Source organism: Geotrypetes seraphini, chromosome 19, assembly GCF_902459505.1.
Source record: "Geotrypetes seraphini chromosome 19, aGeoSer1.1, whole genome shotgun sequence".
Classification (NCBI taxonomy): domain Eukaryota; kingdom Metazoa; phylum Chordata; class Amphibia; order Gymnophiona; family Dermophiidae; genus Geotrypetes; species Geotrypetes seraphini.
Genome location: NC_047102.1, coordinates 13,682,321 through 13,707,206, shown reverse-complemented (window position 1 = coordinate 13,707,206; position 24,886 = coordinate 13,682,321). Strand labels below are relative to the sequence as shown.

At 44.7% G+C, this 24,886-nt stretch overlaps 1 protein-coding gene across 6 annotated transcripts in view; it reads right to left on the bottom strand.

Annotated features, from left to right (window-relative positions):
* NR1H3 (nuclear receptor subfamily 1 group H member 3) overlaps window positions 1–24,886 on the bottom strand; it is a 45,769-nt gene that overhangs the window by 1,672 nt on the left and 19,211 nt on the right. For 3 of the 6 annotated variants that reach the window (XM_033928421.1, XM_033928423.1, XM_033928422.1), the window contains exons 3-8: window positions 11,857–12,123; window positions 8,512–8,720; window positions 5,005–5,184; window positions 4,607–4,706; window positions 3,516–3,629; window positions 638–732 (exon numbers count right to left, since the gene is read on the bottom strand). In XM_033928421.1, the coding sequence (XP_033784312.1) occupies window positions 638–732; window positions 3,516–3,629; window positions 4,607–4,706; window positions 5,005–5,184; window positions 8,512–8,720; window positions 11,857–12,123 (965 nt within the window). Of the gene's footprint in view, window positions 1–637; window positions 733–3,515; window positions 3,630–4,606; window positions 4,707–5,004; window positions 5,185–8,511; window positions 8,721–11,856; window positions 12,124–13,594; window positions 13,839–24,886 lie in introns of all 6 variants that reach the window. The other 3 variants (XM_033928419.1, XM_033928420.1, XM_033928424.1) reach the window with 3 other exon arrangements.

Here is a 24,886-nt window from a genome sequence, read left to right as displayed (position 1 = left end):
GAACTAAGGCATTCGCCAGGGTAGACCTGGCTGGGCCTCCGCGTGTGCGGATCGCCGGACTAGATGGGCCCATGGTCTGATCCACTGCAGGTATTTCTTATGTTATCTCTCTCATGCATATTCATTGTGGATATCCTGAAAACCTGGCCTTCCTGTAGATCTCAAGGACCGGACTTGGGCAGCCCTGTTCTAGCAGATAATATTCAATAGAGTTGAAGAGAATGGTGCAGTAGAGAAGAACTGTAAGAATTATGGAAATCACACTCTGTGGGCCATGTAAGGAATGTTGGGGGAGCTCTCTCCCCCCTCAAACGACCCAACTCTCCCGGTCCCCTCCCCCCCCCCTATTTCTGATCTCCCCCCATCTCACTAACTCCAAGGACCTACTCATTATGATCAATTGTAATTATGATCAGTTGTAATCTCTGGTTAATTTTTGTTCCAATATCTTCATTACCTGTAAATATAGTTTATTGTAATTTCTTATCAAGTTTTGTTTAATTGATGTGAACCGCCTAGAACTCCCTGGGTATGGCGGTATACAAAAATAAAGTTATTATTATTATTATTCCACTTCTTCAACCTTCTAAGTGTTTCATTGATCATCTGATGCCAGTGAGGGATCAGGAGCACTCACATTGGGTCTGTGTATACAAATGTATGAATGAAGGGCCTCCACATATGTCTGCTGAAGCTGTTCCACCAAGCGATGATCTTGGACATTGGGACGATCTGCAGAGAAGGATTTTCAAAATAGAAACACAATCGTACAAATTCTATTGCACCTAGCATTGCCAGCCCTTCCACAATCCAGCAAGCTGGTTTTGCCCCATTGCCTGCATGGAGTTGTAATTCTGATGGGTTCAGTGGTTTCCCTTAGAATAGGGGTAGGCAATTGCGGTCCTCGAGAGCCGGAGCCAGGTCATGTTTTCAGGATCTCCACAATAAATATGCATGAGATAGATTTGCATCTCAAGGAGAGGTAGTGCATGCAAATCCATCTTGTACATATTCATTGTGGATATCCTGAAAACCTGACCTGGCTCCAGCTCTCGAGGACCAGAATTGCCTACCCCTGCCTTAGAAAATAATCAGAACAATATCTCCATGCTTGCAATGGGGTAAAACCTGGATGAAGCCTGTTCGCTCAACCTAATGCAACCTGATAATTCTTGTTGCACCTAGAAACCCCAAATTCTTGCTCTAGTCTAGTCCAAGCAAGACCCAGCAGTATAGCTGCTGATTAATCTTATTTGTAGAATATTGTTTCCAGCCTGGATTCGACTGGTTCCATAGTTGTTTGACAAGTTGATCCCATCCTGGGGTTACCCAACAGCCTGCAGGGATTCAAAGTTCTCAACTCCCACTGCATTCATTAAGTAAAGCAAGATTACAAGTCTTTGCGGGCAGTGGGATAAAATCTGTACCGGGTCACCCTATCAGGCAAACCTGGATCCAGTTCACAATCCTGTTACTTTACAGTGTTAGCTCAGTTTCATGAGGACCCTAGAGAATGACACAGAGACAAGTTTGTCCTCGTCCCCGTGGGATCTCAATATCGCCATCCCATGCCCACAAGTTCTGCCTGCCCCTGTCCCAGTCCTGCAAGCTCTTCCTTAACCGCACAAGCCTCAAACATTTATGATTTTAAAGTGTTTGAGGCCTGTGCAGAAGAGGACAGAGCTTTCAAGAATGGGACAGAGCTCGTGGGGATGGGATAGAGAGATATTTTTATTTTTTATTATTTTTTATTTTTTTATTTTATTTTTTAGAGAGATAGATAGAGAGATACCCTGGGGGCGGGGAAAATTTGTCCCCCCTGTCATTGATAAGAGTCCACTTCCCTTCTAGGTTTTCAGTAATTTCCTCTTTGGTTAAAATCCAGAAAACTATGAAAGGACCACTACGCATCTAGGCACAACTGTGCTATAGTGAAAATAAATTAATTCCCCCAACTCAGTTATGATGTTCATTTTAAGATCCCTGATGCCACTCTTCCAAAATCTTGCACACTTAAAAACTTTGATCCTGTGTTGTGGCCATGACCACCCCTGCAAGCAAAATGTTCCATAATTTCACCAGCCTTCGAGTGAAGAACACCGTTCTCTAAGGGAGGGAAGGTAGGCATTTCCTCGTAGAGGCCATTGCCTTGTTTTATGTACAACTCCCGGTGTGAAAAATCCCTATAAAGTCCAACAATATATTTTGAAAGACAGAAATGTATCTATGTTATTTCCCTAAGAAAAACACCAAGCATCCATTGAGCATGCAGCCATTTCCCAGGGAGACAGAGAGATCCACCAAGTCAGTAATTTAAAGAGAGGGTAAGGTTGGGCAGACTTGATGGACCATTCAGGTCTTATCTGCCATCATTTACTATGTTACTAAATAGGAATCCATGGTGTCCTTGGGTAAGGGTGCCAAACCTTTTATCGGCAGGGCTACGCTAAGGTAGGGGACCTCTTCGGAGATAAAGAGGTGGTCTGTGGTTCTTGCAACTCACCATCATTACCAGTTGTCAGTAGCCTGCCACTCGCCAACACCACTACTGTGCTTCCCTCACTACATAGTGCAAATGACATCACTGCCATGAGCCAGGGTGAATCAGCACCTATCTTCAAACCTGCTGTGGCCCCAAGAGCCAAGTCTGGCCTGTAGGCTACAATTTAGCCACCTCCACTTGAGACATTTTTTTTTTTTGCCACTCATGTAATGGTCATTTCTGTACCCATCTCCTACAAAAATGTTACACAGGCAGTCCCCGAGTTACAGGTGCCCGATTTAAGTACAACTTGTACTTAAAAACGCGATCGCGGCTTCATTTGATTTCACTGAGCAGTATTTCCAGTGGCATAGACTCCTACACTTCTCCTGCAGCAGATTCATGGCCACATTAAGAACAGTGTGTGGTTGTGCCCTTTTGTCAGCTGGGAGTAGAGGGAAGCAACAAGAATCTGAAAATCTACAAGTTCTGAGTTACATACAAATCCGACTTAACAGCTTTAAAAATGTAACTCGTCCTTAACCCAGGGACTACCTATATTTAAATCTTCTACTACAGATTTGTTCTTTAGCTACTCATAGTACATTACTAGAAAGACAATAACAACACTTGCTTTTACTAAGCTGTGGCAGACATTTGTATTGCAGGCCAGTGAGATAAACATTTCCTATGAGCATCAGAGTCTTCACCTCGCTGACCCATGATAGAAACCTCTACCGCACCTTTGTAAAAGGAGGGAATTATAAAAAAGCTGCAGCCTTAAAGCATCCTAATGTCTCGGGTACTAAAATAACAGAGCACCATTTGATGCATTTTAGAATAATAATTCATAATACTTTAAAATCACTTGTGCCCTTTCTTTAGTCACCGCGACGATCATCATTATCAATAGAGCGATATCAGTACTGTATTATTTGCTCTTATTGCTCTGTTTCTACTTGTTCAAAAAACCAATCCATTTTGGAAAAGCAGTCATTTCTTTGGTGCTACCATCCCCTGCCATGCCCCTTACCTGCAGAAAAGATATTAATGGCAATTAATAAAGCAAATTCTGCATCATCCAGCTTTAAGTCAGTCATTCCCTTGGAGAACTCAAAGATCGGATTAATGAACTCGAACTGAAGACCTGAAATACCAGGAAAAGACATGCACAGGTGGGGATAGGGAGACACATTCAGGCAGGTGAATGGAGCAAGAGAGGGACATGCAGACACAAATGGAGATACAGAGAGAAAAATAGTGATCGCAAGAGGGAGAGAAAATGAAGAAGGTGGGACCAGGGGAGAAGAGATGAAAGAGGAGAAAATAGATGGCCTGTTAAAATAATAGGATATGAAATGCCAAGAAAGCAGTGATAACAGTGTCAATTACTGGTCAGTCAGAATTCCTACGATTGATCCAAAACATTGGGCTCTTTTTATCGTTCAGTGGTAGAGCTTTTTACCGCGGGCCGGAGAGGCAAATGTTCCGACGCTTACAGGAATTGAATGAGCGTCAGAGCATTTGCCTCGCTGGCCCACGGTAAAACGCTCTTGATAAAAGGAACCCATTAATATCTCTCATCACTTATCTCCCCCTATGCTCCTTCCCGTGAACTCCGTTCATCGGGCAAGCCCCTCTTATAGTAACATAGTAGATGACGACAGATAAAGACCCGAATGGTCCATCCAGTCTGCCCAACCTGATTCAATTTAAAAATTTTTAATTTTTATCTGTACCCTTCTCCTCCACTGCTAACTCCAGACCCCGTCCCTTCTTTCTTGCAGCACCGTATGCCTGAAACAGGCTGCCTGACTCAATACATCGTGCTCCATCCCTAGCAGTGTTGAAATCCAAGCTAAAAGCCCTTTTTTTTTTTAATTGCTTTCAACTCTTAACTCCCACTCACTGCTGTCAGATACCTAGACCCACTGTAACATTTCCTCTACCATAATCTCCCCAACCCCGAAATGTCCTGTCTAAATTAGATTGTAAGCTCTTCTGAGCAGGGACTATCTATTGTATGTTAATGTACAGTGCTGCGTACGCCTTTCAGCGCTATAGAAATGATAAACAGTAGTAGTTGTTAGTTAAATGGAGGGAAATGCTGAGGCTGCATCTCACCAGCTTTAGCAAAGTCTTCACGGCTATAGCTCAGATCTTTCAGGAAAGTCACACATTCGATCTCTGGGTTGTACCGTCGGGACGTTTCTAGCAACATAACCTGAAAACAAATCCACACGACAGGAGATAGAGGTCACATCCTGAGCTCTGTCACTCGGCAGGAAGTTAGGAAACTGCATGGATCAGGACTTGGGCTAAGAATTTGAGGATGCTCCTAGTCCAGCCTCCTGGCATTCCCTTACAGCCAGCACTCCTATTTCCTTAGTTCCCCCACAGGATGCATTTTACAGTCATCCCCACCCCCAGTCCCTGCACCTACACTATTCGCATAAGTTCCCCTTGCACAAATCACTTTACAGGTAGATTTTGCATTCTTTTCTCCTCCCCAGACCCGTTACCTCAATAGTGGAGGTTTTCAGCAATGCAATCTGATCTTCCCTGGTAAGGTCGAGGAATCCTGGAAGCTGCTTTGCAAACTCAACAATTTCTTGCACAGATATGATGGTCAGCTCTGTAAAATGTGCAAAGCGTTGCTGCCGTGCTTCCCTATTCTGAGGTTCAGAAATCAGTGGCCATGGCTGGAAGAAGGAAGCGAGAGTTACACCTCTGTCTCTGCTAAGACCAGACTCCCTAACTCAGAAAGAAAAATACATGCTGCCTCACCACATTCTTCACATTCACACAGGATATAAAGTGGAAAGAATTGTGTACAGTGGTGTGGTGAGTGTGTGTGTGGGGGGGGCAGACTGCCCCTGGCGCCGACTTCATGGGGGTGCCGGCTGGAGAAGCTGATTGCGTTGGTGAGGATTTAAAGAGGTACGGGGTGGGAAGGGAGGGTGTGTGTGTGGGGTGGGGGAAGCACAGAAGGAGCCGGGGGGGAGGGGGCAGAGAAGAAGGCACAGGGGAGGAACCACCTCCCCGGGCACCTCCTAACCTCGCTATGCCACTGACTGGGTACATGTGTAATTGTTCTCTAATTGTGGTATTTTCATGGGAATTCTAGAAATCAGAAAGCTGCCAGAAACCAGCTGCCCACTTGTTAACCATGACAAGCATACCGTATTTCCCCATATATAAGCCATGGCCTATACATGGGTTTTGCAATCCAAACAGTGGGTGCGGCTTCCTTATATGGGGTGGTCTATCTAACAACATCGTAGATAAGCCACCCCAATAGTAGACACCCCAATAGTAGACACCCCAATGCGTTTTTTTGCCTGTCAAGAGGCAGGAGAGGGCAGTTGGAGTGCCGGCGGGCAAAGAAAATCACTCACGGTCTTCTCAGATCACCTCTTACTGTAGTAAAGTCGGGCTACACCAATCAGGAGCTGCTTTGACACGCAGCTCCTGATTGGTGTAGCCGACTTTACTGCAGGAAGAGGCGGTCGGAGCAGACCGCGAAGGAGCGAGTCCACAATTCGTGAATGCATGGGGGAACACTGTATATGATTCCTCTCCCATATCCACACTTGCCTGGCTCTGTGGAGGTCGGTGTGCTACTCATTTTTGAAAATATAGGTGCACCTTGGGCTTGCAAGGGTTACGAAATCCAGGCAGTCCCCAGGATAAGAACAAGTTACGTTTATCAAGCCGTTCTTAAATCAGACTTGTATGTAACTCGGAACTTATAGATTTTAAGATTCTTGCTGCTTACCCTACACTGCCTTACTGCCCCTACCAGAGTCCCCTCTAAGGTACAGCATGCACAACCACACACTGTTCTTAAGGTGTGGTTGTGCATGCTATACCATGCTATAATTCCTGAATCTGCTGCAGGAGAAGCGTAGGAGTCGATGCCACTGGAAATACTGCTCAGTGAAATCAAATGAAGCCGCAGCTGCGTTCTTAAGTACAAGCTGTACTTAAGTCGGGCGTCTGTAAGTCGGGGACTGCCTGTATTGAAAAAGTCGATTCTTGATGGCTAAGCAGAGTTGTACATTCTAGAATACAGAACTTGGAAAGTTCTTTGCAGAGGCAACAGGCCACATGAGCCCTTCAGCATCAAATCTTCCACTAGCGCAGTCAAGTCCACACAGATATAACCATTAAAGTCGGAGTCACGCCCCCCCCCTCCCCCCCCGGCTTCAGACTTCACCACTTTAAGATTCTTCTTCCTGCTCCCAGATTGACAGGCCCTTAGTTAGGTAGAAGGACCTACCCAGCTGGATTTCCCTGGTTAAAATTTGTCCCTCAGCATGGCTCCAAGGAGGCTACGGTAATGTCAGAAGAGTGGTTGGTTTAAGGGGGGGAGGGTGTTAACCAATGCATGTACAGTTGCATTTCCAAAATGTACTCTTATCGATCCTGGTTTCACTGAAAACGTAGGGTGGAAGTACACAGGCATTTTGTACACCTACTGGCCAATCTTCAAAATTATTAAGCAGCCAGGAGAAGCTTCTGGCTGCTTAAATCACTTGTCTAGGTTAACCACAAATATTCAGCTGCACTTAAACAGACAGTGTAGGGTTACCAGTTGTCTGGATGTACCCGGATATGTCCTCTTTTTCGAGGACTGTCCGGACGGGTTTTCAAAATCCGACAGTTTGTCCAGGTTTTGAAAACCATTGAGCTTGGGGCCGCGTCTGGAGGGCATCTGCTTGCGACATCACTGGGTCACATCTGCGCATACGCAGACAGGGCCCCAAAGAGACGAGGTTTGTGTGGGGCCGGGGTTCGGGGGGGGGGGGGGCAGAATGAGGCGGTGTCCGGACATGGCCCGATATTGAATATCTAATATAATAAAGCCCTAAGCGCGTAGGCGCATTCCCACCTGCGTGCTCCCATTTTCCGTGCGCTGTAGAGACCCACAGGTAGGAGTGCGCATGCGTGTGGCGGCACGGAGCCTGTCGGCCGTGGCGGCTCTTGCCGTCTGAAGGATAAAAACCCAAAAACCCCCAGAGCTTGCTTCGGGTCCGGCAAGGGCTGCGGGTCCTGAAAACCTTCTGATACAAGCAGCGTCTGCAGCACTCTACACACGCTGCTTCGGGGCCTTCTACTGCCCTGATTTGCTGGCCAGTAGAAGGCCCCGAAGCAACGTGTGTAGAGTGCTGCAGACGCTGCTGGAATCGGAAGGTTTGTCGGGACCGCGGGAAGGGAAGGGGGGAAGGGACTAAGGGAGCCGGCCAGACTGCGGGAAGGGAAAGGTGGGGTAGGGGAAACGCTGCTGCTGCTGCACAGGGAAGTGGTGTGGGGGGAGGGAATGCTGCTGTGGCTGCTGCACAGGGAAGTGGTGGGAGAGAAATGCTGCTGCATAGGAGGCAGGGAGAGAGACAGATAGATAGAAAGAAAAGAAGAAAGACACAGGGGCAGGGAGAGACACAGAAAGACGGAGAGACAAAGGGGGCCAGGGAGAGAGACAGACAGCGGGAGGGAGAAAGAGACAGAAATAAAGACACACAGACAATTAATGTAACGGGCTAAAATACTAGTCCAGGAATAAAGCTGCCGGCAGCCCCCCCCCCCCAAAAAAAAAAAAATGCTGACTGCTGCTGGCTGAGTATCAGCCAGATATACATTTTTAAAATTCACTAGACAGTATGTGGTATGGTATGGGATATGCTCTAAAGAGCGTAGTGAACATTTCCAGGAAGCATTCAGCCAATCAAATCACTTCATTGGCTGAGAGGTCAAGAGCCATCAATCTCTAAGTTTAATGGCAGCTGGATTATTACGCTACAAGTCACAAGAGAAATTTCCCTCATGAAACCTTTACACTAAAAAAGTAGCAGAAAATGTGTAAGTACTATAGAAGAGCTCGTGTGCTTTTTATTGATGGTTACCTCCTCATATCAGCATCACCGCAGACTTCCTGGTGTGAAAATCAAGACATACAAGGACTCTCACACCAGGAACAAGGGTTCCAAGATCACCGATAGTAACTTCTATCTGCTGCTCTGCTCTCTTACCGTCACTTTCAGTCTGTCCGCATACGCCCTCTGGTTGCACTGGTGTTGTGCAGCCACGAGTTTTTCTATCATTAGGACCTGATCTGGAGTCAGTGATGGAATTTCTGGAAAACTGAGTGAGGGGCTCTGCTGCGATGGGACCCCACGAGCCTGCTCCTCCTCCTGCTTTCTCATCTTTTTTAGCCGAATCTGCTCCTCGGATAGCACACCTAGAGGCAGGCAAGAGCACACATGATGGGAAATGTCATATACCGCCTAGAGCAGTGGTCCCCAACCCTGTCCTGGAGGACCACCAGGCCAGTCGGGTTTTTGGGATAGCCCTAATGAATATGCATGGGGCAGATTTGCATGCCTGTCACCCCCATTATATGCAAATCTCTCTCATGCATATTCATTAGGGCTATCCCAAAAACCCGACTGGCCTGGTGGTCCTCCAGGACAGAGTTGAGGATCACTGGCCTAGGGCTACCAATTGGAAAGGCAGTCTTAGAAATATGATGACAGGGATTGTAAAATATTTTAAAGGTAGAGATGGAGGTAGGAAGTTAAGTGAAAACAACCCAAGAAGTCCGACAGGACAAGATCCCACAGGTACTGAACTGCAGAAAAGAAAGTGGGAATGGACAATGAACACTCCCCGCAGGAGTACAAACCCCATGTTCTGTCAGATTGGATTTTTATTTGTGAATCCCATGTTACAGTAACCCCTGATGTAGGCGTTTACATTTGCCGAAACACAGTACGGTGTCAGGTCCATGGTACTGTAAATCCCGGATTGAAATAAACAAGGTTCTACTTCACACCATTGGCTCCTGCGGAGTGTTCATCGTCTGTTCCCACTGTCTTTTCTGCTGGTAGGAAGCTAAGTAACATCATGCTTCTCCTACCACAGAAAGCCAAAATTCTTATGGAACAGAGCCTCTAATTTGGGGATTCCCTACCCAGTCCTCAGGACATACCTAGTCAGGTTTTCGTCATAGCTACAATGAATATACATGAGAGATATTTGCATACAATGGAGTTGGCGCATTCAAATCTCTCTCATGCATATTCATTGCGGCTATCCTGAAAACCCGACTGGATAGATATTTCCCCTGCTCCAATCTGCCATACGCATCGCAGTAATCTCCCGCTCCCCTAGTTCTCGCTTCAGGAGTGAACAGAGTGGAAGCTCAGGATTCCCTCAGTATGTCTCTTCTCTCAACACTGTCTCCACCAATAACGAAGACTGGAATTATTCACAGAGCACAAGCAGATACACTTCTCCCTCCGTACTCGCTGTGATAGGGCCGTGGATTAACTGACCCATGAATATAGAAAAACCGCGAACAACTTTTTCATATGTTATTCACAGTTTTCTATTAAACAGCATCGTGAATATGGTGAGAACAACATGGCGGGAGACCTGGCCTGTTCCTGAAGGAGAGACAAAACATGGTGAAGAAAGTGCCGGGAATCGGCAATTTTCTCTATAAATGCTTGAAATCGGCTATTTCTCTATGCAAGTTGACATAATATTTATTTTTTTTTGGGGGGGAGATGCCAGCAAGCTATATATATATATATATATATATATATATATATATATATATATATATATATATATATATATATATATAAAATGTATATAAAATCCAAGCTAACCCTGTACACCGCCACCCGCCCCCTCTGCTCAGAAATAGAAAAACGCCTATGCACCCCCCCCAAGAAGGTCCCTCCTGTCAGAAACCGCCTACAAACGCTCCTACAGCCACTTCATCCCCCAACTCTGGAACCAACTCCCCCCACAAATCAGACTACAGAACTCATTGATGACCTTCCGGAAAGCGGTAAAGACCCTCCTCTTCAACTAAAATTCAACCACAGTCTACGCCTCACCCCCCTTAAGCCCCCCTCCCCTCTAACCTCTCTTCTCCATTCAAAACTTCTACTTATATTGCTGTGCAGTCCATTCTGAACCTATACTTAAATTACTGTACAATCCTTGTATTTTAATCTTCTGTATAGTCTTTGTATTGTCCAAATGTACTCCACTGTGAATGTTTGCTTATAGACCGTTCTGAACTACTAGGAGGATGGGATAAAAATCTAAATAAATAAATAAATACAGGGAGAATAATTTTACATCAGGCCGACCTAGCTTGTACAGTAGGAATTTTAAAACTGCCACACAGAAGGGCAGTGTGAAGGGTAATGAAAGCAATATGTAACGTGCGAGAAAGAATTGGGCAAGGCCCTTGGCGTAGTGGGGGAGGGGGGATCCGCCACAGGCGTGGTTTTAAGGGTGCGGCACCTCTTCTCCTCTCTGTCCCCACCCTCGCTCCTCGCCTTGCCGTGCGCACATGTCCCTTGCCTTCTCCCGTACCTTTTTTTTTACTTTTCCGGCTCAAGCTTGCTGCCCACATGGGCGCTCCCTCCGATGTCACTTCCGGGACCCGCACCTAGGAAGCGGCATCAAAGGGCAAGCCAACAGCAACATGGGCCTGTTGCTCACGCCGGAGAAGTTAAAAAGGTATGGGGAAAGGGAGGTGGGGGGGCGTGCACGTGTGGCGGGGGAGAGGCGCCACTCACCCTTTAGGCAATGCTTCTCCACCCAGTCCGCAGGAGACACCCAACCAGGTTTTTAAGATACCCGTAATAAATAGCCATGAGAGAGATTTACATGCCAAGGAGGCAGCGTAGGTAGGTTTACCAAATGGCTCCAGAAAAAGGAAGATGGATTGAGACTTCCATTGCTTTCCGTGGACGGCTCAATCCGTCCTCCGGGTTTTACTTCCATTGCTTTCCGTGGACGTCTCAATCCGTCCTCCGGGTTTTACTTCCATTGCTTTCCGTGGACGTCTCAATCCGTCCTCCGGGTTTTACTTCCATTGCTTTCCGTGGACGTCTCAATCCGTCCTCCGGGTTTTACTTCCATTGCTTTCCGTGGACGTCTCAATCCGTCCTCCTTTTTCTGGGGCCATATGGCAGTGTTTCCTAAACCGGTCCTGAAATAGCCCCTGTCAGGATAGCCACAATGAATATGCATGAAAGTGATTTGCATAACGCGGAAACAGTGTATGCAAATCAATCTCATGCATACTCATTGTGGCTATCATGAAAACCTGACTTGCAAGGAGATACTCCAGGACCTACTTGGTAACCCTACGAGTCGGCAAATCTCTTTCATGGTTATTCATTGTGGCTATCCTGAAAACCCAACTGGCTGGGCGCCTCCGAAGGACTGGGTTGATGAGCGCCGCCTTACACTGTTCTCGCTCACACACATTCTGTGGCTTTCACTACCCTTCGCAGCATTCTCCTTCACAGTCTCCATCGACTCTTGCACGTTGCTGCCAAACTCACACTGTTCCTGCATGCCTGCCTCATGACACTTGCGCAGGCGGCACTGCTGGCACTTCCTTCGCATGTACATGTCCATTTCACACTTGCCGCCGTTTTTGCAGACATACTGCGCGCTCTTGATGACGCTGCGTCGAAAGAAGCCCTTGCAGCCCTCGCAGCTCAGCACGTTGTAGTGGAAGCCGGACGCCTTGTCTCCACACACGCTGCACACCTCGTTCCCCAGCATCTTTGGGGCTGGCCCCTTCTTCCTCTTCGTGGGAAAAATCTCTACAGCAAGACGATAACAAGAAAAGAATAACAAATCTGTATTTAGGGGCTTGATCAGAAAAAAAAAGCAAGGCTGCGAGAAAACCAGAATACATTCAAACATTTTGACAGCCACCATATCACCTTTAGATTAATGACTGGAGCCTCGGATCTATCATTGAAATGAAATTGGGAGTTTCCAAACCTGCTAGGACAGGCAGTATCTTTGTCTGTTAGAAGACCATCCAACTTACTCTCTCTTGGAGCAACATCCTAATTTTAAGGAATCATCCACTTCCCTAGGCCTCTATAGACTTCAATATGATCACCATCATTCATATCAAAGATTATTCCAACATGCTGACATGTTGGGTGTTTTTTTTTTCAAAAAAATAAGATATTCATTGATAAGTGGACAGTAATAACTTGGAACATTATTTGAGAGTGGAGAGGAACTGAGAATAGGTAAGAGAACTACTCAGCAGGTAGCAGAGATAGGCAGGAGTCCTTGCCTAAGAAGCAAAAGAATCCCTAGCCCAGGAGACAGCAGGAATATGTAAACTCCCTGATTGGAAGATCATGAAGCTAGGCAAAAAAAAATAATAATCTACCATCAGACCGCAAAGACAGGCCAAAGCCCTGACTCAGTGGCAGCATGTATGGATGAAGGCCTTTGCCCAGGAGGTAACACGGACAGGAAGAGATCTGAGAAGTAGCAGCGATAGCCAGAGGTTCTAGCAGAAAGGACAGCAGGGATGAATGAAGGGACTATTTCACCAATATTGTGGGATTGCAGCTGTACTGACTGGAGACAAAAAAAAAGAAAGAAAGAAAGAAAAAAACACTTCTCCCTCCATATTTGTGGTTTTATTACTCACAACTTCGATTATTTGCAGTTTTTATCTTGCTGGCTCCTCCCCAAATGACATCATCCTTGTCTCACCAGCGTCCTACTGTTGTAACTGTGGCGTGCAATCCACATTGAGGCAGGTCCATTCTAACCCCTGATTTCCTGCTACGGACCCCTCTTTCCGCATCCCCCTCACCTCTGGTCTCTCAAGCACCGATGTGCTCACACAGAACCTTCTTTTCTCCCTTCATTCAATTAGTTGGGTTTTTTGTGTTTTTTTTTGCAGTTTTTGCATCGCCCCTCGCGATGCGTGTCACGCTCCGCTCCCCATTTCATCCTTGCCGCTACCGCTTGATTCTTACCGTGCTGGCTGCGCTCTGACTTTATGTAAGCTCCCCCCTTTTTTTTATGTCTCTTTTCCTCGTTTCTTACTCCTTTCTTCCACCCCCTCTGTTTCTGTCATTTCTACACCTCTCCATCTTCTTTGTCCCCTTTTTCACCAGTTGAACTCTTGTTCACCACACCTCTCGGCTTCACTTTCGCCATATAAAAAGTTATTCGCGGGTCAGTTCTGCCCCTAACCCCTGCGAATACGGAGGGAGAAGTGTAATGTATGCCGACTAGGATGCACCGGGGACATACCAGCGATATTGATGTTATCTTTGTGCTCGAGAGGAATCTCAGAACTGTGACTAAATGCTGGTCCATCTTCTTCCATCCCAAACACACACTGTAGCCCCTTCTCGTGGCCTTGTGCCGTAAGATGCATTGAGGCCATGCTTGAGGAGCCCATCAATATGCGAGCAGGCCTGTTCCCCGTTAGACTGGCGTCCTCTCTGCTGGTTGTCCAAGGAAGAGCTGCTCACTTCCTATAAGATCAAAACAGCTACATCTGAGTTCCACAGAATTCAGGCTACACAAAAATCGAGCCCTTCAGAGCAAAAGCGGGCCATGTCCACTTTTTACATTATTTCATCTATGCCCCGATTCATAGCCTCCAAAAACTAAAGACCGAGGAGAAAAAAAAATCAGGTCACATCCACACCTAACCAGTATAAGGGATTTGTTGTAAACAGTTATTCTGCACGCCCTCATTTCACATATAACCTCACAACTTAAATTACCAACATCTCCTCAATACTTAAGAGAACCTGATGTAATGTATTGTAAACTGCTTTGGGTGAATTTCTTCATGAAAAAGCAGTTCATAAATGCCAATTTAAAAAAAAAAAAATACTATAACAAAGTGGACTTGGCCTGCTTTTTTCCTGAGGGCCTCAACTCGGAAAGGATGGGGGATTAGAGTTACACAACGATACCATTCATTCCCTGCCGCATCCATGAAGCACAGAATCCCAAATAGTCAACTTTCTATGTACAGGGAAGAGGGTCTGAGATTTTTTCCCCTTTTAAATGTCCAGCAGTTCTGATGGCTTTGTGAAAATAAACAGAGAAAGGTAAATGATTCTGGTGTTCAGTAACAAATGGAGTTCCTCAGGTTTTGTTCATCCTGTACATTGATGGTTTAGAATAGTCTCTCTCAAACTAGGTGGCATGGCACAGTGGTATGGCAAAAAGAGATTCCAGGTGTGCCTTGAGAGATTCCAGAATTTTCCTTTTTTTTTTTTTTTTTTTTTAATTCCCTTCATAAGTATACTCTAGAATAGATGAAATTGACATTGCGTACGCAAGAGTCTGTTGACGTGAGCGTCTGTGGGCATAAAAGAAGCATCATTCTTTGACGCGATTAGTCCTTGAAAATTAACAGAAAGTAATTGTAGTTTGATTTTTATTTTTTTTGCAGTAGTTATCCTAAGCTATTCAGGCTTTGTTAACGTTTGGATCTTCTTACCTTTGCCAACTTGGATTTTCAGCTCCGACATAAATTAAATTTGAAAAAAAGAGAGTGACTGCAGATGGTGGATGATGAGATGCGTGTTTGCTTGTCAACTGTCGAGCCGCATTTTCAGTTAATTTGTGGATTTCTACTTTTATATTAAGGCAAGGTTTTTCTCTTCTTTTTTTTTTTTTTTTTTTGCTCGATTGCACTCAAAAACAAGTACATCCATTACATTGATTAACAATTCTGTTTTAGAAACATGACGGCAGATAAAGGCCAAATGGCCCATCCAGCAGCATCCAATATCTCCTCCTCTGTCTAATGGTTAAGGATCTTAACATTTGCATCTCCTCTCCCTATAGGCTAAGGCTCTTTACAGCTGCTTTGTGATGTCATAGAACTTTATGGTTAAAGAAACATAGAAATATGACGGCAGATAAAGGCCAAATGGCCCATCTAGTCTGCCCATCCACAGTAACCATTATCTCTTTCTCTCTCTGAGATATCCCACTTGCCTATCCTAGGCCCTCTTGAATTCAGACACAGTTTCTGTCTCCACCACCTCTTCCGGGAGACTGTTCCACACATCTACCACCCTTTCTGTAAAAAAGTATTTCCTTAGATTACTCCGGAGCCTATCACCTCTTCACTTCATCCTGTGCCCTCTCATTTTAGTTTCACTGTTGTTACAATTACCCATACATAGCTTAAAGAACTTTAAATAAAATAACTCTCAAATTTACTCCCCTTTTATGAAGCCGCGCTAGGCTTTTTTTTTTTTTTTTTTTTTTTAATCGCCGGCTGAGCAGCTGCAGCAGTATTGGTTCCGATGCTCACAGAATTCGAAGCAAATGCCGGCCAAAGCCGGCAATAAAAAAGCCTAAACGGCTTCGTAAAAAACAGGGGGTTCATTTTTTTTGTTGTTGGTTTTTGCAATTTTATAATTTCGGCTCTAATGCACCGCAAAAAAAAATATTTGCTCCGTTTAGTGTGCCGGAGCTAAAAAAATGTTTGAGAGACGCTGGTTTAGAAAACACTGCAGACAGCTGGGCAACAACGTTTCTAGATGTGCACCTGCTCATTTTTCCAATCTTCCAGACTGAGTTACTGAGCACAAAGATGAGAGATTAGATGCTGGGTTGATAAGCTCGTTATGATACACATAAGTCAACTAGGGTTAAAATGAACAGGACTCTTCAGAGCAAAACAAGACCCATTGGTGTACAAAGGGCGCTGGCATGTGTAATAAGCTCTCTTAACGCATGGGTACATAAGAACATAAGCAATGCCTCCGCTGGGTCAGACCTGAGGTCCATCGTGCCCAGCAGTCCACTCAAGCGGTGGCCCAACAGGTCCAGGACCTGTGCAGTAGCCCTCTATCTATACCCCTCTATCCCCTTTTCCAGCAGGAAATTGTCCAATCCTTTCTTGAACCCCAGTACCGTACTCTGCCCTATTACGCCCTCTGGAAGCGCATTCCAGGTGTCCACCACACGTTGGGTAAAGAAGAACTTCCTAGCATTCGTTTTGAATCTGTCCCCTTTCAACTTTTCCGAATGCCCTCTTGTTCTTTTATTATTCGAAAGTTTGAAGAATCTGTCCCTCTCTGCTCTCTCTATGCCCTTCATGATCTTATAAGTCTTTATCATATCCCCTCTAAGTCTCCTCTTCTCCAGGGAAAAGAGACCCAGTTTCTCCAATCTCTCAGCGTATGAGAGGTTTTCCATCCCCTTAATCAGTCGTGTCGCTCTCCTCTGAACTCTCTCGAGTAACGCCATATCAGGTGACTCGAGTAACGCGTCAGGTGATTGCTGCTGTAGCAGGTGCATTAAACTAGATAGGTGACTTATAGCCTTTCGGATTTATCATTATTTATTAACCCAGACGTGAAAGTCCTTTTCTTTGTATCTCTAATTGCAAATATTAGGATGAAATAATTTTACCAGCATCAGAGGTAGACAATGATGTTCTGCTATCCTGAAACAACCCTAACCTCACGTACTCTTAACAACGCAAACACTGACAAAGGATCTACTCTTTACTACCCTAGTTATGATAATTTTGCTTCCATTATAACCCCCTTTCATAAATCTCCTGTAAACCACCTCTAATCTCAACAATCCGTGAATTGTCAAAAGACCTACTCTTGGTGGATTTAAAATAGTATGGAAACAATGGATAAAAGCAGGTATACGTACGTTAAAAGATGTAATATTAAATGGATCACTGCTTAGTTTTTCACAGTTGCAAAAAAAATTTGAATTAGACAAAACACAATATTTTAAATGGATGCAATTGAAGCAGGCTATTCAGGAAGGGTTCCCTGAATGGAAGAATCTTGACACTCATTATAGTTTACCAATCCTTTGTTTTCAAGCGGATTTTCTAGGACACCAAGCCGCAAAATGGTATAAGATTATATATGGATTTTTAAATAAAAAAAAAGGACAGGACTTAGGGACATTTGGAGTATTGAGATAGGACAGACAATTTCTGCATCTCAATGGCAAAAATTTTGGTCCTGGAGAATACATACTACAAGGTCAGCATCTATGAGTCAAACATGGTTGTTTTTATTACATAGAGTTTTATGGACCCCTACGAGATTACAAAAATTAGATAGTAGTAGATCTAATAGATGCTGGCATTGTAAGATAGAAGTGGGGACATTGGACCATTTACTATTCTTTTGTCCCTGCATTAATTCCTTTTGGAAATTAATTTGGCCCCAAATTAATAAACTATTAGATAATCACGTTGGACTATCATATGATACAATATTATTTGGAACAGCAATGAGAACACAAAGTCCGATATCAGCTAACAATAATAAACTTTTATTAATTCTAACAGGGGTTGCCATTCAACAAATTACTCAGAACTGGAAAGATTACACTAAATTAAACTACACTTTCTGGTGGAATTCGACTTGTCATATATATAAAATGGAAAAAGTATTGGCATTACAACAAGGTTATATTAAAAAATTTAATAAAATATGGGGACCATTGACAAATTTTTCTAATGATCAGACATCATAGCACATATATAGAACATATAAAAAGGGAAGGGAGGGGAAATTATTGTAATAATATTTAGATATATAACTCTGATAAGGGGGGGGGTTAATTTACAATGTAAGAACAATTATTAAAAAATTTCAAGTGTTTAATATAAATGAATGTAATACATGTATTTCACTTGTTGTAAGAAATTTAAAAAAAAAAGAATAAAAAATATATTGGGAAAAAAAAAAAAAGACCTACTCTTTACTGCTCTAGTAAATTAATTGTTCTCCCTTTGTAACCCCCATTTATAAATCTTTTGTAAGCCGCCTTGAACCGCAGGGTAATGGCGGAATAGAACTCCCAAATGTTATGTAATATCATGCAATGTCTTTCATTACCTAACGTAGGATAACTTATCGCCACCTTTTAGAAGAACTTTGCTCGCCAACCTTGTGTTGGCAGTCAGATTACCGTACCACTGTGCTAAGTTTGAATCACGTTACGCCACTTTACAAATCAGAACATATTCTTCCGGGGTCTTCTCTTATTCCTTTCAAATACAATATTCTCACTCTTGTGGTCTTCCTTCTTTCCTATACAGTTTTCTGGTCCCATATTCACCACAAAGAACATTACGTCCATTTCAGCAAAAGTTGCTGATTGGCCCTTCATTTCGGCAATTATTTCTCGATTTTCATAGGACTTCCTCTTTCTCCGTCATGGCTCCCGCCCTTTGGGATTCCTTATCCTACTACCTCCGCATCGAAAAATCTTTTGCGACTTTTAAGGCGCAATTGAAGTCTTTGGCTTTCCACTCTTGACCTGTTCCCTTACTTTACTCATACTATGAATCACCCTTTCTTCTCGACTTCTTAGCTTATATCGTTAATAGTTTGGGCAGAATTTCACTGTGACTTCCCTTCCCTTTTGTTGCACTCATTCCCTTCCCCGACTTTTTTGTTTTTATTGCAACCTTCCCTTTCTTTATCCCCCTTGTACCCATTTTGGGTTGTATTTTTGTTTATTGCCTCCCTTGTTATGTCTTTTTAATTTTTATTTTTAATATATTATTATTGTAAACCGCGGTTGTATTTGCGGTATATCAAATATATTGAAACTTGGCTGGCCAGATGTGCTGACGTGGAGCCCAGGGCCAGTACTGAACGTGCTAAGGCCCAGGACAGTAATTTGGAAGGAGGCCCCAAAGCCCATCAGCAAGCTGTATCTCCTTCAGATTTGAGAAGGTTTGGGGCCCAGGGCTACTGCTCTGTTTTCACCTCCTAGTGCCAGCCCCAATCGACTGCGACTTCTTATTGCCAGACACACAGCCCCAACTCAGGCCCTCATATCTTGGTCCAATTCAGTTGTTGGGTTTTTTTTCCCCCCTCTTAGAAACATAGAAGATGACGGCAGAAAAGGGCAATAGCCCATCAAGTCTGCCCACTCTAATGACCCACCCCCCTTGATTTTATCCCCTAGAGATCCCACATGTGTATCCCATTTCCTTTTAAAATCTGGCACGCTGCTGGCCTCAATCACCTGAAGTGGAAGTTCGTTCCAATGATCAACTACCCTTTCGGTGAAGAAGAACTTCCTGGTGTCGCCATGAAATTTCCCACCCCTGATTTTCAGCGGATGCCCTCTTGTGGCCGAGGGTCCTTTAAGAAAGAAAATATCATCCTCCACCTCAATACGGCCCGTGATATATTTAAACGTCTCTATCATGTCTCCTCTTTCTCTATGTTCCTCGAGTGAGTATAGCTGCAATTTATTCAGCCTTTCGGGAGATCTTTGAGTCCCGAGACCATCCTGGTCCCATATTCACCTCAAATATTGTTTGTATACGAATTCATAACACAGAACTTCCCAAAGTATCTACCCAGATAGACAGCCCTCCCCAAATGCAGCTCAAAGTATTCACCGCTTCCAAAACACGCACACTGTTAGCCACTTGTAGAGAGAGCATTTGACAGCATTGATGGAGATGAAAGAAAAAAACACAAAACAAAACCCACATACACATCTTATTTTGCTCTCACTCAGCCACCCACACAAACAGCAGGTGTAACAAACAGGTACATTGCACCTGCTCATTTTCACAGGGGAATACCACTGCATGCAGGCTAACTAGTTTCTGTACTTTGTACATAGTGCAGGCTATTAAGAATTGCCCCTTACAGACAGCGAGGCAGATATAAAATCCACAAAATACTCCCGTCGATCATTGGCATGAGAAACCACGTGAGTTGTACAGATGGTGAGTTAATCTGCAAAAAATGAAAAGCCCGCAAGATCAAAGCCACCCAGCTTCTACAATAAATTTATTACTGCAATTATTAGATGCTCTGAACTAGAATTTTAATTGCTAGCACAGTTATCCATTTTAATAAGTTTCATTCAAAATTTGATATTCCAATTCTAGGGACAGAAAATATTGATATTCCCTGATGTCGCCACAGATACCCAAAAAAGGGAAGAACAATTGGATGGGACCCTTCTGTAAGTATTAGTTGTGAGAAAAGGAAAAAAAAAAATCTTCCCAGCCTGAACTATCCTTCTCTCAGCAGCTACTGTTTGGACACAATGGCACCCATATGACCTCTGACCTCAGGCTCTTCCCTTATGTGGTTTTGGGGGTTTTTTTTTTGTTTGTTTGGGGGTTTTTTTTGCATTATTTTGACAGAACCTAAGTGAGGACAGGTTTCTACAAGTCAGCATAAATATATACATAATGCAAAGTCATCAGACACCAATCCATCTAGGTCCATCTCGGAGTATTAACGGGAAGAGAAATGTTATCAGAAGCACACACCCTTCCATTCCCCAACTCACATCTGCCACAACATTGCTACAGGAAATGAAAAGTGAAGGTGCTGGTCAATGGCAGGCATTCGGAGCTGGAACAGATGCCCAAAGCTGGGCCTGAAGCTTGCTAACAAAGCAACAACAAGCCCCCCCCTCCCCCCCACCCCCCGGACTCTCATGTACCAGAGCGTGGCTGAATGTGGGTGAGAAGTCAAGGAGGAGACAGGAACTCCTCCGGCTTCCTAGTCACATCTGCCAATATCAGTGCTAGTCATCCTTTTTCAGTCCTGGCGCCTTCAGACTGTCATTTCGTTCAACTCCCACCTCACCCCCACGCCTTCAGGAAACAGCTTCGTGGACGACTCAGAGGCTGAAGGTTCAGAGATCAGAAGTTTTATTACAATGTCGAACAGTTTCAGTCTCCCAAAAGATTGCCCATCATGATAAACTTTTCCTTCCTCATGAGTGATACACAACGTACAATCTCCCGCTTAGCAAGAGGCCACGTGAACCTACATCATTCCCACTACATCCAAAAATCAGCGACAGAACGAGCATTAAAAGTGCTGCATAAGCTGTCGAGTTCCTCAGTAGTGGTGGTTTCCAAAACTGCCGCGGCACTACGGCAAAACCACAGGGGAGCCAAAGGATATTTTAAGGCCCCGTCCAAGCTCTCCCGCAGGACCAAGCCAACCACTGCTCTCTTCCTGAACCCAGTGGGCCTAGCTGTCTTACATGCACATGTGCAACTTACGGGTTCAGCTGTCAGAAGCAGAAACCCTAAGCCTTCAACTCAGAGTGTTGTGGTTCTGCACCCTACTGGCCTATTTTCCACTTCAGGCATGCCCAAGCTTTTCCTGGGAACAGCAGCACTTCACCTATCCGCAGTCCTGAGCACTTCTAGGACTGTAGGTGTCATCTTTCCTACATCTACAGTAGCATAAGAGCATAAGAATAGCCTTACTGGATCAGACCAATGGTCCATCAAGTCCAGTAGCCTGTTCTCACGGTGGCCAATACAGGTCACTAGTATCTGGCCAAACCCCAAGGAGAAGCAACATTCCAGTATCTCAAAGAATAGCAAGATTCTGGAACCCCAATGAGAGCAACATTCCAGAGCTGAGATTGTGATGTCATAATGCCTCATTCCACAGTGCCTCAGAGCCAACCTCATCAGTGATGTCACAAGGGCTTGATTGTCCTATACTTGGCTCACGTGAGAACATAAGAATAGTCTTACTGGGTCAGACTAGTGGTTCATCAAGCCCAATAGCCCATTCTCACGGTGGCAAATCGAGGTCCCTAGTACCTGGCAAACCCAAGGAGTAGCAACATTCCAGCATCTCAAAGAATAGCAAGATTCTGGAACCCCAATGAAAGCAACATTCCAGAGCTGAGATTGTGATGTCATAATGGCTCATTCCACAGTGCCTCAGAGCCAACTTCATCAGTGGCTTGATTGTCCTATACTTGGCTCACGTAAGAACAAAAGAAAAGACTTACCAGGTCAGACCAATGGTCCATCAAGCCCAGTAGCCCGTTCTCACGGTGGCCAATCCAGGTCACTAGTACCTGGCCAAAACCCAAGGAGTAGGAACATTCTAGAATCCCAAAGAGTAGCAGAGAAGGGTGACCGACTCCTTAGAAAAAAACAATGAAAGTTTTGCTCCCATCAGTATCCGAGTACACTTTATACTGGTATACCAGGGATTTAGCCTTACCAAGAGTAAAAAAGAAATCGAGGATGCACGAGAGACAAAGAAGATACAGGGTAAAGAAGATAAGAGACAGAAAGCGAGTGACAATGAGTGAAAGATTGAAGCAGATTGGGAGTAACGCTGTGGAACAAATTAACTGGACCGCTAAGAACGTTATCGGATATTCAGAAGTTAAAAAAAAAAAATCCTTAAAACCACACTATTTTTAGAAGCATTTCAATAAAGCTGAAACATTGAACGCTGGATTTAAGATGAATTGTACTTGAAAGATCTATTTAAAATGCGATTATTCACCTGTAACCCAACACGTTTGTAAAAGTCCTGTTTGTCATATTCTGTGCATGTATTATTGTAACGCCGCCTAGATAGAGCCGGCCAATACAATTAATAAATAAAAGAAACTTGAGATGAGTAAAATAAAAATAAAAAAAAAAAAGAAAGGACTCTCGACCAGTTCTGGCGGCTCAGGAAGCCTGTGAGAAATTTGCTTGCTGGTATGAAACAGCAGGTGATGACCTTAAGCACCAGGTGACAGCAGCAGAGCCATCCTGGGAAATGAATCGACACACCCTACGGAAGAGGCAGAAGAGCTGGTTTGTCGGAGGCCAGGCACCGATCAGCTTGTCAACGCCCAGACGCTCACCAAAGAGACCAGCGGCTGAGCTTTATTCAGAATTAGACGGGCAAGCTGGGGTCTGAATTTGGGCACAGGTTGGAATGCAGATGAGGGTGAACAGTGAAACGTGATGAAGAGACCCTTTGCACCTCGGAGCAGAGACAATTCCCTGTGTCTACAATGCCACATATATCTTATAATGTTTTAACAAATGTTTAGTGGCAAGGTGGTTTGTGGGTAGTGCCATAGTAAGGGAGGGTGCGAAGGGGGGGGTTAGTTCGCCCCAGGCATGGTCTTCCTAAGAGCGCAGCACCCCTCATCTTGGGCAGACTAGATGGATCAATCGGGTCTTTATCTGCTGTCATCTACTATGTTATTATGTTACCCACCTCTCCCCCCCCCCCCACACACACACACACGCCTCTCCTTGCCACATGCGTGCACCCCTTACCTTCCCCGGCACCTTTTTTTACTTCCCCGGCGTGAGGTTTCTGCCCGCAGCTCTCTCCGATGACACTTCCAGGACCTGCACCTAGGAAGTGATGTCAAAAGGTGAGCCAGTACCAACGTGGGCATGCTGCTCGCACCGGAGAAGCTAAAAAAGGTACAGGGAAGGGGGAGGGGCGGGGAGTTAAAAAAAAAAAAAAAAAGAAGAAGAAGAAGCAGCCATTTAATAACTGAGATCCGTAAATTTGGAAATCCCATCTCTAGGTGTCCCTATTTGAGACATCACAGACCCAAGGATCCTCGGATTAGGCAGTCAAAGTTCAGGGTTCCCACCAATTTTACCTACCCAGCGCCACCTGAGCCAACCTACTGATCAATCGCTTATCTAACCTTGACGTATTGGCAATGGGGGTTTGAAGAGCGAGTCGGGGTTCAAAACTTAGAAACATGATGGCAGATAAAGGCCAAATGGCCCACCCAGACTGTCCATCCGTAGCATCCACTATCTCCTCCTCTCCCTATTGGCTAAGGCTCTTTACACCTGCATTGTGATGTCATAGAACTTTAGTAACATAGAAACATGATGGCAGATAAAGGCCAAATGGCCCACCCAGACTGTCCATCTGTAGCATCCACTATCTCCTCCTCTCCCTATTGGCTAAGGCTCTTTACACCTGCATTGTGATGTCATAGAACTTTAGTAACATAGAAACATGATGGCAGATAAAGGCCAAATGGCCCACCCAGGCTGCCCATCCGTAGCATCCACTATCTCCTCCTCTCCCTATTGGCTAAGGCTCTTTACACCTGCATTGTGATGTCATAGAACTTTAGTAACATAGAAACAGGATGGCAGATAAAGGCCAAATGGCCCACCCAGGCTGCCCATCCGTAGCATCCACTATCTCCTCCTCTCCCTATTGGCTAAGGCTCTTTACACCTGCATTGTGATGTCATAGAACTTTAGTAACATAGAAACAGGATGGCAGATAAAGGCCAAATGGCCCACCCAGACTGTCCATCTGTAGCATCCACTATCTCCTCCTCTCCCTATTGGCTAAGGCTCTTTACACCTGCATTGTGATGTCATAGAACTTTAGTAACATAGAAACATGATGGCAGATAAAGGCCAAATGGCCCACCCAGGCTGCCCATCCGTAGCATCCACTATCTCCTCCTCTCCCTATTGGCTAAGGCTCTTTACACCTGCATTGTGATGTCATAGAACTTTAGTAACATAGAAACAGGATGGCAGATAAAGGCCAAATGGCCCACCCAGGCTGCCCATCCATAGCATCCACTATCTCCTCCTCTCCCTATTGGCTAAGGCTCTTTACACCTGCATTGTGATGTCATAGAACTTTAGTAACATAGAAACAGGATGGCAGATAAAGGCCAAATGGCCCACCCAGGCTGCCCATCCGTAGCATCCACTATCTCCTCCTCTCCCTATTGGCTAAGGCTCTTTACACCTGCATTGTGATGTCATAGAACTTTAGT